At 35.8% G+C, this 12,137-nt stretch overlaps 2 protein-coding genes across 5 annotated transcripts; both read right to left on the bottom strand.

Moving 5' to 3' along the window:
* Nucleotides 1-390: 390 nt before the first annotated feature.
* LOC103321671 (beta-glucosidase 40-like) lies at nt 391-4,611 on the bottom strand. Of its 3 annotated transcripts, XM_089046935.1 has the most exons (7): nt 2,999-4,611; nt 2,792-2,863; nt 2,596-2,671; nt 2,271-2,487; nt 2,023-2,138; nt 1,150-1,252; nt 391-1,062 (listed from the first exon to the last, which is right to left on the bottom strand). In XM_089046935.1, the coding sequence occupies exons 1-6, from the start codon at nt 3,102-3,104 to the stop codon at nt 1,213-1,215; spliced, it is 627 nt and encodes a 208-aa protein (XP_088903061.1). In that variant the 5' UTR covers nt 3,105-4,611; the 3' UTR covers nt 391-1,062; nt 1,150-1,212. The 3 variants fall into 3 exon arrangements, 2 of the variants coding, with proteins under 2 accessions (XP_088903061.1, XP_088903062.1); XM_089046936.1 differs by lacking the exons at nt 391-1,062; nt 1,150-1,252 and adding an exon at nt 1,296-1,913; XR_016124486.1 differs by lacking the exons at nt 391-1,062; nt 1,150-1,252; nt 2,023-2,138 and having other exon boundaries at nt 2,345-2,497; nt 2,792-4,611.
* Nucleotides 4,612-5,700: 1,089 nt separating this feature from the next.
* On the bottom strand, nt 5,701-10,223 carry LOC103321488 (beta-glucosidase 40-like). 2 transcript variants are annotated; one of them, XM_016791841.2, is made up of 13 exons: nt 9,710-10,223; nt 8,510-8,576; nt 8,343-8,401; nt 8,144-8,219; nt 7,975-8,046; nt 7,785-7,872; nt 7,425-7,680; nt 7,241-7,356; nt 6,928-7,151; nt 6,702-6,733; nt 6,417-6,519; nt 6,216-6,324; nt 5,701-6,132 (listed from the first exon to the last, which is right to left on the bottom strand). In XM_016791841.2, exons 1-13 carry the CDS (start codon nt 9,881-9,883, stop codon nt 5,958-5,960), a joined length of 1,551 nt encoding a protein of 516 aa, XP_016647327.2. In that variant the 5' UTR covers nt 9,884-10,223; the 3' UTR covers nt 5,701-5,957. The 2 variants fall into 2 exon arrangements, with proteins under 2 accessions (XP_016647327.2, XP_088903060.1); XM_089046934.1 differs by lacking the exon at nt 9,710-10,223 and adding an exon at nt 8,728-9,086.
* Nucleotides 10,224-12,137: the final 1,914 nt, after the last annotated feature.

The raw sequence follows: 12,137 nt of genomic DNA, 5'->3' as shown, positions 1-12,137 counted from the left end.
AAAAAATGGATTGGAGGGTTATTTTAATGTAGACGTGCAGGACACTTTGAGTTAAGTATGTGTGAATTAAGAGAGAGTGACAGAGACGAGGAGGAGAGAAAGTGTGCTCAAATATGATTATGATTCCAACAGTCTGTATTTTTATTTTTTTTGGTTGCAAATTTGGAGTAATTACTACGACAAATAGTCACTTAATTAAATGTTTTTAATAGAATTAGGCAACTAACCTTTTTTTTTTTTTAAAAAGCCAATATGAAGAACAATAGAATTGAATTGAATGCCATAATGTCGTGTTGTAATGACAACGACGTCAACGGCGTTAAATGAATATAATTTACCAATGCGTTCGTTGTCGGTGAGAAGCAAATAAGCACCAAGGACTATGGAATACAAGGGTCTTTCTTCTTTTATCGGAAGATGACAATTTTTTTTAATGACAAAAGATGACAATTTTTAACTTATGTACATGAATGAAATGTTATCAGCTCGAACGTTGTCAATGTCTTCATGGTTAGGCCAATTGGCACCTTCTAAGAGATTAAAATTTGAAGGCGGCTTTGATTTTTGTCAACTTTAAGAATTGAATTCTATAGCGGTAGAAATTTGTCTCCAATAGCACACAACTTTGTCATTTCCTGTGGCTGCTAGAGATGGTGGAGTGGTGTTGTCTGAAAATGTTGCACCAGCTGCTAGCTGACTGGCAATTCAGTCAAACCTTAATTTGAGGGCAAACAACTGTGATAGCTGAATTCAACCATTCAATTATCCATCTCCTGTTCTTGAGTCTTTGCTGCCATTAAACTTTTCCTCTACTGGTGGAATTTCTATGCAGATTGGTGCTTGCAATCTCTAATGTTTCTTTTCGTAGAAGCATCCATGAGCTATGATCTCAAATCAATAAATTCAAATGCCATAATTCATGGATTAATTAAAGATGATTAATTAGTCCTTGATTGAAGCAAGCAGATTTGTTAGATAGTCGTCGTGGTATTTAATCCTCTTTTCATACTTCATTCAGAGCATCCCGAAGGGAAATGAATTGGTTATTTGCATCATCCATGCCTGTCAAAATAATGAAAAGAAGAAGATTATCTCATGATTTTTCTTATGTAGCATTGACAAACAACTATTTGGCTTTCAAAAGATTACCATTTTCAGTGATGAAGACTGGAGGGTTGCTATACTTTTGCTTGATGTAGTTCGTTAATTTTCTCATCCCCTGAGGCAGTATGTACAACCAAAAAGAATTGGCCTGCAATTTACATGAGCAGTAATCTAGTATCAAATAAGAAAGCTGGAAGTAAAACAGCAGTGCATTAATTCATGAGAGTTAGGAGCATTATATTTATCTGTTCTGTCAGATGTCTTGAAATAAAGCTGGAAAAAGAAAAATACATGATCTCCAATAGGTCTCCCGTCTTTAGTGAATGTTGAAACAAGACAAAGATCATCTTCAGTTAGCAACCAACAGTTAAACTATAACAAATTGTAACTTGACTTCCCTATCTCTAAGTTGGTGATTGCAGAAACTTTTGATATGACTGGAACGCATGACAGTTAAATCAAGAGAAATATGCAGTGTGCTCAACGGTGCCATCGTCTGAAAGGTAGTCGTCTCCACTTACACCACCAGCAGCATTGCTTCTGGCGTAGTAGGTAGTGTACTGATTAATGCCCACAAAATCCAATGACCCCTTAATCAGAGTAGCCTCAGATTTGTTAAAGGTTGGCAGCCGGCTTCCAACTTTACTTTTCTTAGAGCTTGGATAATCTCCAATTACAACAAAGTGATCACACCAATTCTAGCAAATAGTTCCTTCTAAAACATAACTTGGAAGTAATGAAAGCAGGTAGCTAGCTTACAGGTCTCAATTTCAACTTTGGAGTAGAAAAAGGGTTAAGGTGTGTGTATCCTGGTCAAAAAGTAAGTCTTATTCCTTCTGTGACAAGAAATACTTCTAAGAAAAAAATAGATGATCTTTTCAATAAATAAAAAAAGCCCCACGAGGGTTTTATGGTTACCAGCCCAGCTGAAAATCTTGGGCTCTTTGAGCTGCTTCAATGTCTTCTGTGGAGTTTGTTTCTGGTTCATACCACATAACATCAAATGAGGCCCCAACTGATCCATTCTGTTTTGACTGCAAAGGGACCAAGTACCGTCAGTAAACAAACTGTGACTGGAATGGCTCAATAACCTCTCTTCCTAGTTCCCAGTTCTGGTTTAGTTGAAGAAAATGAGGCGGTGTTGATTTTCCTTCATTCCATCTTACCGTATACTTTTTCCTGTAAATATTAGCCGCATTTGTGTGAGAAAGGATGATTTGGTGAGCAACTATGTAAGTCTCAGTTGAAGAATTCCCAGCCTTACAGGCACCTAAATCATATGCTTGTGTAGCAACTGTATGTGGCTCGTTGAATGTGATCCAGTGCTTCACCCTGTCACCGAAATTCTGAAAACACGTCTCTATGTATGTTGCATAGTCCTGTCTGTAATTGACTGAGGTCACATGAATAATGAATCACTTGAATAAATTAAAAAAAATCAGAAACCAAACTTATGGAAAATAGAGGTACAAAATTGTGAACATTGCTTACATGATCTGAGGGTTGAGAAACCTATTTCGCAGGGCTTGAGGAAGGTCCCAATGAAGGGTCACATATGGTTCAATACCTGCACATGCAAAATCTTGTGGTTTAAGGATAGAAAAAAAAGGAAGAAAAGTTTATGCAGTCTGAAATCAACTGCATATTTTTGTTTGAAATCAATTGCCTAATTGCTTAGATGGCAGACCTTTGGATAGCAATGCATCGATGAGACTATGGTAGTGATCAATGCCTGCCTGATTGATCTGTCCAGTTCCATCTGGTATACAAAAACCTCACAGCTAACATTCTATCATGTATTTTTGCTTCTACTCGAAACTCGTCTCGACTACAATAAAAATTAAAAATCTGGTGTGTGACACAAACAGTAACTTTTAGAACTGCTAGAGCTTACTGGGGAAAATCCGAGTCCAGGATATTGAAAACCTATAAGCATCCATTCCCATGTCCTTCATAAGTTGTACATCTTCCTGCTTTGCAAATAATTTAGCATTTTGCATTTGTTAATACCCTTGATAAAAATGTCATCATTATGTCTCTTAACAAAAGAATTCTGAGAATATATGGTTTGAGTAGGCTTGCATTATAACGGTGGTACTGATCCACAGAAATGTGTGCATTACTGAAATCAAGTATTTTTCCTGCGGCAGAATGCAAGGATTAGGGGTCACAATAATATTCACTGCATGAGAAACCCAATAATTTGAATATATAGACAGAGAAATCTGAACCCTATTCAGTTTCTAGTAAATTAATTACAACATGAATATAAAAAAGACAACAAAAAAATAATAAATTATTAGTAATAGTATGTGAAAAAGTGCCTCAGATAGAAGACCCCCTTCCATCCTCTTTAACTGCACCTTCATGCTGACAACAATCAGAAGAAACGCAAATCATTTTATTCTAAATTAATAATAATAAATAATAGTAATTTATAGTTGTACATAGTGATGAATGATGAAGCATGTGTTTGGTTAGGTACATCATGCATGACAAACATCATCAAACTCAAAAGTATCACATGCAGTGCAAGCCCAGAAATAATCCAACCATGAACAGAAATGACAAATATGAATTAATTTATTACTGATATATAACAAGGAAAATAAGTAACATTTCTATCCATGTGAAATTAAATAGTAGTTCATTAACTTTTACTCTTAAAAAGACAGATGAAAAGAGTCATTAGATGCTAATTGGAAATGGGACTTTATTTGGAAGCTTCATGCTCCACCAAAGGTTAAGACCTTCCTCTGGCTGCTGTGTCATAAGAAGTTACTTACGAATGCTCAAAGACTAAAGAGAAAGCTCACTAATGTTGCTGGTTGTCCTAGATGTGACTGTCCTTTGGAATCTTGTGCTCATCTCTTCAAGGATTGTACTGCCTCTCTTGCGATTTGGAATAGACTTGGGTTTGGGAGAGTGGAAGCTGGTCAGTTGATGAATGATTATGATGATTGGCTGCTGCATAACTTGAAATCTAAGAGGTTTGTTGTCCATGGCCTGCCATGGTATTTGGTTTTTGCTATCTTCCTCTAGTTTATTTGGAAATGGAGATGTAAAGTGGTTTTTTATCAGAATTTTCTCTTGCCTGCTGAACCTCACTTGATGATTTATCAGTGTGCTTTGGAGTGGTTTTCTGCTTGTAATCCAATGGCTTTTCTCCCTGAGCGTAGTGTTGTTCATCTCCATTGGATGGCCCCTCTTCCTGGTGTGTGTGAAGTCAACACTGATGGTAGCAGAATTAATTCCTCTGGTCTCATTGGGGCTGGGGGTTTGTTAAGAGACTCTTGTGGGAGTTGGATCAAGGGTTTCTCTGTGAATCTGGGCTATGGTTCCATCATTGAGGCTGAGTTATGGGGGATTTTTTGGGGGCTTAATATGGCTTGGGATGCTGGATTTCGCACAGTGGAGATTGAGTGTGATGCTAACTCTGCTGTGGCTTTGTTAAAAAGTCCTATTGTGTCAACACACCCTCTCTTTAGCATTATTAATTGCTGCAAAATGAAGATTCATGAGGATTGGAGCTGCTCTGTGAAGCATATTTTTCGTGAACAAAATTGTGCTGTGGATGCTCTCGCTGCGAAGAGTTGTGATTTTGCTCCTGGTCTTCATGTGTTTCTAGAGGCTCCAGCTTTTCTTAGTGATTTGTTAGCTGCTGATGTTCGAGGTGCTGTTAGACCTCGTTTAGTTTTTGTTTAGTTTCTTTTTGGTTTGGGGTTTAGCCCTCCTCTGTACCCAAAAAAAAAAAGAGAGTCATTAGACCAACTTGGAAAGCAGAAGAGGCAGTCCCACCGAACACAAAAAAATTTCCTTGGAAAAATCTGTGACAAATTGCATGTTGGGGACCCAACAACCAATACAAAAGCTATGGCCAAACCAACGCCTGCCTGTTTTCCACACCATAACTACTTTATTCTCAATGGGAACTTGTGGCCCAAAAAAGAAAAAAAAGGAACTTGTCAATGGGTTGGTTGGTTATATAAAGACAGAGAAAGAAAGTGGTCAGCTTTCTAATCTGTACTTAATTAGAGTACTGAGACTGGGAATTAATGAAAAGATGGGATGAATTGAAGAAACACAGTGAGAGACACCGAAACAAATGCCAAGTGTTTTTTGTTTGGTGGCGAGACAATATGAAATGGGTAGTTAAGACCAAAAGTGGGGCTCTATATATAAAGGTTGGTTTCCTCTTGGTCCTTGTCATTGCTTTTATAAATGAATCATCCAGGAATGGAAATGGATTGCTTTACGTACCAGCTTTTCTGTGTTATGCAATGTATATTGTGTGCTTTAGTCACATTTTCTGCTGTTTCCTTTTTCAAGTATTATGATTCCTCAAAGCCTAGTACTTAAGGCTGGACTGTAAATATAATAAGCAAAGACACTAAATAGCTGCCTTATAATTTGAAGGCAAACAGTTTTGGTAGCTCGAACAGATAATATATAGCTGAATTCAACCATTCCATTATCACTTAATATTTTCTGCTATCAAACTATTCTTAATGGTGGAATTTGGAGCAGATTGATGTCATCTCTCGCAGAGTAATACACCAATCTGTTTCTTCAAACATTAAAGCAGACAGTAAAATATCAGTAACTCTTAAAAAGCTTGTGATTTTGAACCAAGTTTCTCTTTTGATATAATCATAATGTTGCTTTTCTTCCAAGTATCTGTAGACAATCTATGATCTCAATCAATGCATTTAAAACACTGTTTGTGATGGCTTGCTCGATCCCGGAAGAACATGAAGGGCAACAATCCTTGTGTATTTGATGAGTTGTGGACTATGTGGTGTAAAATGTAAGTGTAGAAATTCGGCACGTAGCATCAATGTTCATCACCTAACTTAAGTAGAAGTCAAGAAGTTCGTGAACCACTGAACAGAGTCCTTGGGGTATCTCTTGAGCTTGTCCTTATAATCAACAAAGTAGAGGCCAAATCTAGAAGAGAATCCTGCAGCCCACTCCCAATTATCCAGCAGAGACCATGCAAAATAACCTTTCACATTGCAGCCATCTTCTCTGCATTTAACCAAAACAGAACAATATATATCAGCTTCTAGACCTCAAATTTAATTCATGGATTAAGTAAAGATGGTTAATACTTGATTGAAGCTAGCAAATTTGTTAGATAGCCATGGTGGTATTTGATCCTTTTCGCATCCTTTAGAGCATCCTTAAGGGAAATGAATGGGCTATTTGGGTCATCCATGCCTGTAAAAATAATGAATAAAAGAAGAAGATTAGCTCATGAAAATGAACTCCTTTTTGTTTTCCTTCCCTTCATTTGGCTCTAAAAAGATTACCATTTTCAGTGATAATGACTGGAGGGTTGCCATACTTGTGCTTGATGTAGTTCATTAATTTTCTCATCCCCTCAGGCACTATGTATAACCATATAGAATTCGCCTGCAATTTTACATGAGCAAAATAATGTAGGATTAGGTAAAACAAAATCATAAGAACAGTGCAGTAATTTATGAGCGTTTAAGCCTCATCTTTTATCTGATCTATCAGATTCCATCAAGTCCAGAAATGATGGTGGAAAAAGAAAAATAAAACATAATTGCATGTGTAACTATACAACATACCCTATCTCCAATAGGTTTCCCGTTTTTGAATGCTGAAAACAAGGAAAACAAAAGATATCTTCAGCTAGCAGCAAACAGTTGAAGAATAGCACGTTACAAAACTTCAACAAATTGGAATTTGACTTCCCTATCTCTACATTGGTGATTCCAATAACTTATCAAATAGCTGGAAACATAAAGCAGTTCAATTAAGAGAAATGTTTAAGTTGGTTCAATGCGAACTTACGAAGGGTAATAGCACCAGAATCTGCAAGGCTGTCATTGAGCAGACCTCCAATAAAACCAGTAGTATCGTTTCTCGCATAGAAGGTAGTGTAATGATTAATTCCCACAAAATCCAATGACCCCTTAAGTAGAGCAGCCTCAGATTTGGAAAAGGTTGGCAGCCGGCTTCCAACTCTACTTCTCATAGAACTTGGATAATCCCCAAAAATAAACGGCTCAAGAAACCTGCGATTCGAACAAAGTGATTACACATACTTTAGGACATTTCCTTCTAAAATATAACTTAGGAAGTAATGAAACCAATGTAAGCTTACCAGCCAAGCTGAAAATCTTGGGCTCTTTTGGCTGCTTCGACATCTGCTGTGGAGTTTGTTTCTGGTTCATACCAGATAACATCAAATGATGCTCCAACTGATCCATGCTGTTTTGACTGCAAAAGAACCAAGTAGTATCAGCAACCAACTTCTGTTTGTTCAAGAGAATGAGGTGCTTTCTTACCTTGTACTTGCTCCTGTAAATATCAGCCACAGTTGCATGAGAAAGGATGACATTGTGACCAACTATGTAAGGCTCAGTGGCAGAGTTTCCAGCCCTGCAGAAAAGGTGAAGCAGGATAGAGCACCTTCCTGGTGCCTCGAGACCTACATCATATCCTTGTATAGAAAATGTGTGCGGCTCATTGAATGTGATCCAGTGCTTCACCCTGTCACCGAATTTTTGGAAGCATGTGTCTGCGTACGTTGCAAAGTCCTTTCTGCAATTGAGTAAGGGTCATATATATATGTATCAATTGAATCGAAAGTTATTGGTAATCAAACTTACAAAAATTAGAGGTACAAAATTGTGAACATTGTTTACATGATCTGAGGGTTGAGCCATCCATTATATTTGTCTTCCAAGGCTTGAGGAAGGTCCCAGTGATAGAGGGTCACATATGGTTCAATTCCTGCACATGAACAAATGCATTGAATTACTTATCAGTCAGTCTGATGGCTTGATGCTTGCCTATATATGAAACTTTGGAGAATGATGAAAATGTAAAAGGTACCTTTGGCTAGCAAAGCATTGATGAGCTTATTGTAGTGATCAACACCTGCCTGATTGATTTGCCCAGTTCCATCTGATATATGAAAAGCTCACCTCACAGTTAAAATATTTGAATCTTGTATGTGAGAAGAAAAAAAGCATGAACTTTTAGAAGAACTGATAGAGCTTACTGGGGAAAATCCGGGACCAGGATATTGAAAACCTATAAGCATCCATTCCCATGTCCTTCATAAGTTGTACATCTTCCTGTTTGCAGATAATTCAACATTTGCAAAATAGAAACCACAAATTAAAGACATCATTATGTCTCTTTACCAAAAAATATATATATAATAATAAAGATCATAGTTTGAATAGGTACTTAATTACATTGTAAAGGTGATACTGATCCACAGCAACATCTGCGTTACTGAAATCAGATATTTTACCTGCGCGTCAACATGATGCAAGAGAAGATGAGAGGGAGCATAAGTTGATAACAATTGTGATTCATAAAAAATATTTATAAAAAAAACAATAAAATATGAAATTATTACCAAAAGTATGTGAAAAGATGTCCCAGGTGGACGGCCCCCTTCCGTCCTCTTTTACTGCACCTTCATACTGACAAAAAATCACACGAAAACGTAAATCATTTTTATTCTTATTAATCATTTTTGTTTTCATACTAATCCTCAGGTAATTTTTGTATCATATTAAAAATAAATAAATAATATTTGGTACATAACTTGTTATGGTTGATGAACCCCTCTACCTTTTAAGGATTGTTGTGATGAATATGGCAACCATGCCATGCATCATGTGTTTGTTTTGGTACATGCGTATCATGCATTCGAAACAACCCACTAAAATTTCAAAACCCATAAACTTAAAAAACCTGGAATAAGTACACTTCCATTATAATAGTAAAAGACAGAGAATGGTGGAACATTCAAATACTAAGAAATGTCATTGGTTAATTCAAACATTAAAAATTGAAATTATTAATTAAATAAGGATAATATGATAAATTCACATTTTTTCATATTAAAAAAATTAAAATTAAAAACAAAATCAGATAATAAGTCCTACTTTTCTTAATTCTAAAAATAAAAATAAAAATAAAAAATAAAAAACAAAACCAATTAGCATGTGCCAAGGGGCTAGTAAGAATTTAAGGAAGAACAGATTTGAAGAAAATATATCTTCATCATTAATCACTTTCATTTTAATTAACTACGAAATTAACAATATATTTAAGTAACTTATAGTTCAAACCTTCTTAACATACTAACAAGCATTTTTATTTTCTGTTGACAATATATTTTTTATTTTATGTATTTGAGTTTGGTATACAGGAATAACTAGTAAAGAAAACTGTCCACTGAATTCGGCTTGCAAATATCCATTCAACTCGGATGCAGAATAACAAAGTGATAAGAAGAAGAAGAAAAAAAATCTAAGCATTTCCATTCTGAAATTAGAATTCGTTGGTCTTCTGGGTTTCGAAGAACACAATTACATCAACACGACATTCTATCTTCACGTGAACCAGCAGTGACCTTACAGTTTGAGTTAAGTCTACGAAGAAACAGCAACACGACAAGAAAACAGCAACCTCAAACTCAACAATGCAAGCCAAGAAATCCAACAGCTGAAATCAAATTTCTGATAACCGGGATGTGAATTAAGTTGTAGTTTTAATTTTGAATTAAAAAAAGAGAGGATAAAATAGTCATGAAAGATAAAGAAGAAACCTGGAAAGCAGAAGATGCGGTACCAAAGACAAAACGTTTTGGAAAGCTGGCCCTGTTGATATCGTCTGAGGATTCTGACAAAGTACATGTTGGGAAGAAGAACCCAAGAACCAATACAACTGCAGCTGCTATTCCCAAAACCATACCAATGCCTCCTCTCCTTTCCCACTCCATAACTACTCCTCCTCCTCAAATGGTGGCAGAAAGACTAAAGAAGAAAGAGATTAGCTTCGTCTAATTCCTACTTAAATTATTAAGTAGAACGAGCGAGAGTATAGAAGAAAAAAAGGGAGCTATTTATGCATGAAACAATTCCTCCAATTTGTTGAGATAGTGAGAGATAGGAAGAGTCATATATATATATATAGAGAGAGAGAGAGAGAGAAGCGATTAGATTTGTAGTGAGACAATGTGAAATGGGTAGTTGGTGTTGAGTTGAGATACAGAAAAGGGCATATAAAAAGTGGTGCTTTGCGTTGGCTCCAAACAGAGGGGGAGAGAGAAAGAGTGTGTGGTTTTAATGGGGAGTGGTGGCAAACAAATATAAAGTCCTGGGTTCACACGTTTTCATACCGGAAGAATAAGCAAAAGCATAAATGGTGTATCTCCATATGAGATTTGAGATTTTGATTGCTTTTCTGAATTCTATATATTTCTTTTTTTGGTACTTAGTTGAATATGAGTGACCTCGTCGGATTGGTCATTGCCATTGCTTTTATCAATCATCCTGGAATGGTATGGATGATGGATTGCTTTGCTTTCCAGCCTTGTTTTGGAATGTGTATAATAATATTAATTAATTAATTGTCTGCTCTCTAATCACGCCTTTTCCTTTGTTTTATTCATTAATTCTTCAGACCTTTTCGACCTCTGCCACATAGCGTGGATAATGCATTTGAGAGGCAAATAAATTACAGTGGACTATAAAATATAATAATAATAAGCAAATGTATTCAGCTTCAGTAAATATAACCAAGACAACACATGATCTCACTCGATCTACATACTTTTTTAGTACAAAATAAAATATGAACGCTGGCAAATCCCCTTTTCAACCGATTTCCGAACAGGAATGGAAAATATTCAAAATTTGTTTGCGTGACACTAGAGCTGAGGAGTTGAGACCAACCAGGTTTTTATTTTTGTTTTGTTAGTCCTTACCTTTTTGTTAAGAAAGACAAAACGGCCGGGTTTTGCCTTTGCCTTTTTATGATGCTGTTTTCCTAATTTTGTCATGTATGGGATGGCATTATGCATGGATGAATACGGCTCAGGTAGCGTTTGGGATTGCTGCACTTAAAAAAATAAGCAACTTTCCAAAATATTTTTTGCAATCAACAACTCATATGCCAACTTCCATCTTTAACTCCGTAGAGGGTGGATTATGTAACACAATAGCGGATTTAATTTGACAAAGACGCACTTTGGCATTTGGGTCTAAGTCTTATTGGGTTTAATCGTCCCCAACCAGATGACAAATTATCTCACATCAAACGACAATAACCTTACTGTCGTTTATTTGATTGCTTCATTTCCCTTTGCAGTTGGTTTCAAGAATGTTTGATTATTTTAAGCTTTACTGTTACTTAATTATGAATGTCCTGTCGAGAATGAATTGAGGAGAATTTTGGAATGTGTTGTCGTCAACTTTGATGTGCAAAAGTCATTTCAACTTTGAAGCAATGTAACCGGCGGGTCGGTGACGAATTCATGTCCTCATTTGGTTTACTTTTTATATATGCAAATAATTAAGGCAATTTTGATTTCATTCTTTAAAAAGAAGAAGAAGAAGAAGATATTCTCAACATTTATCCTTACAATTTACGAAAAATACTATATTGGCCTTAATTTGTTGATAATCGAAACTAATAATGAACCGTGCAAGACCTTATTTTTATTCTCCATGTAATTTATATGTGTATTTATTTTTCATACAATCATGGTCTTCTTCTATAAAAACGCGAAAGTAATAAAAAAAAATTAGTATGTAGCAAAACGTCTACACCCTTTGTTTTTGTTTTTTTGGTTTTTTTAACAACAAGAACATCAACTGGTTATATGAACCAAACACGAACAATAATGTCAATCTAATTAGATAGTTTTTGTGATTAACGAAGTTAAACATGATAGAACCATTACCTCTAACATGAACTTGAAAATGTAAACCCCTTCATAATTCTATGTGTCTGTGTGTTTTTTTAATTACTTTTGTCACGATAAGAAATTTTATTGAATTTAGACTATCGTTTATATTTAAAAAATTACAATTTTTTTTTTCAGAGCTTCTATTTAGACAGTTTTCTATTAGTTAAGAGGCTGGACCAAGCCCAACAAGAAAGTAAAAACTACACAAACCATTAAGCCCATAATAGACGAAGAAGTAGAAAGCCTAATTAAGAAGGCCCAAACTAAGACCATGGCTCAGAAC

The sequence above is a fragment of the Prunus mume genome, linkage group LG2 (genome assembly GCF_029339155.1).
Source record: "Prunus mume cultivar Tortuosa linkage group LG2, ASM2933915v1, whole genome shotgun sequence".
NCBI classification, from domain to species: Eukaryota; Viridiplantae; Streptophyta; class Magnoliopsida; order Rosales; family Rosaceae; genus Prunus; species Prunus mume.
This window is presented reverse-complemented; position numbering and strand designations above follow the sequence as displayed.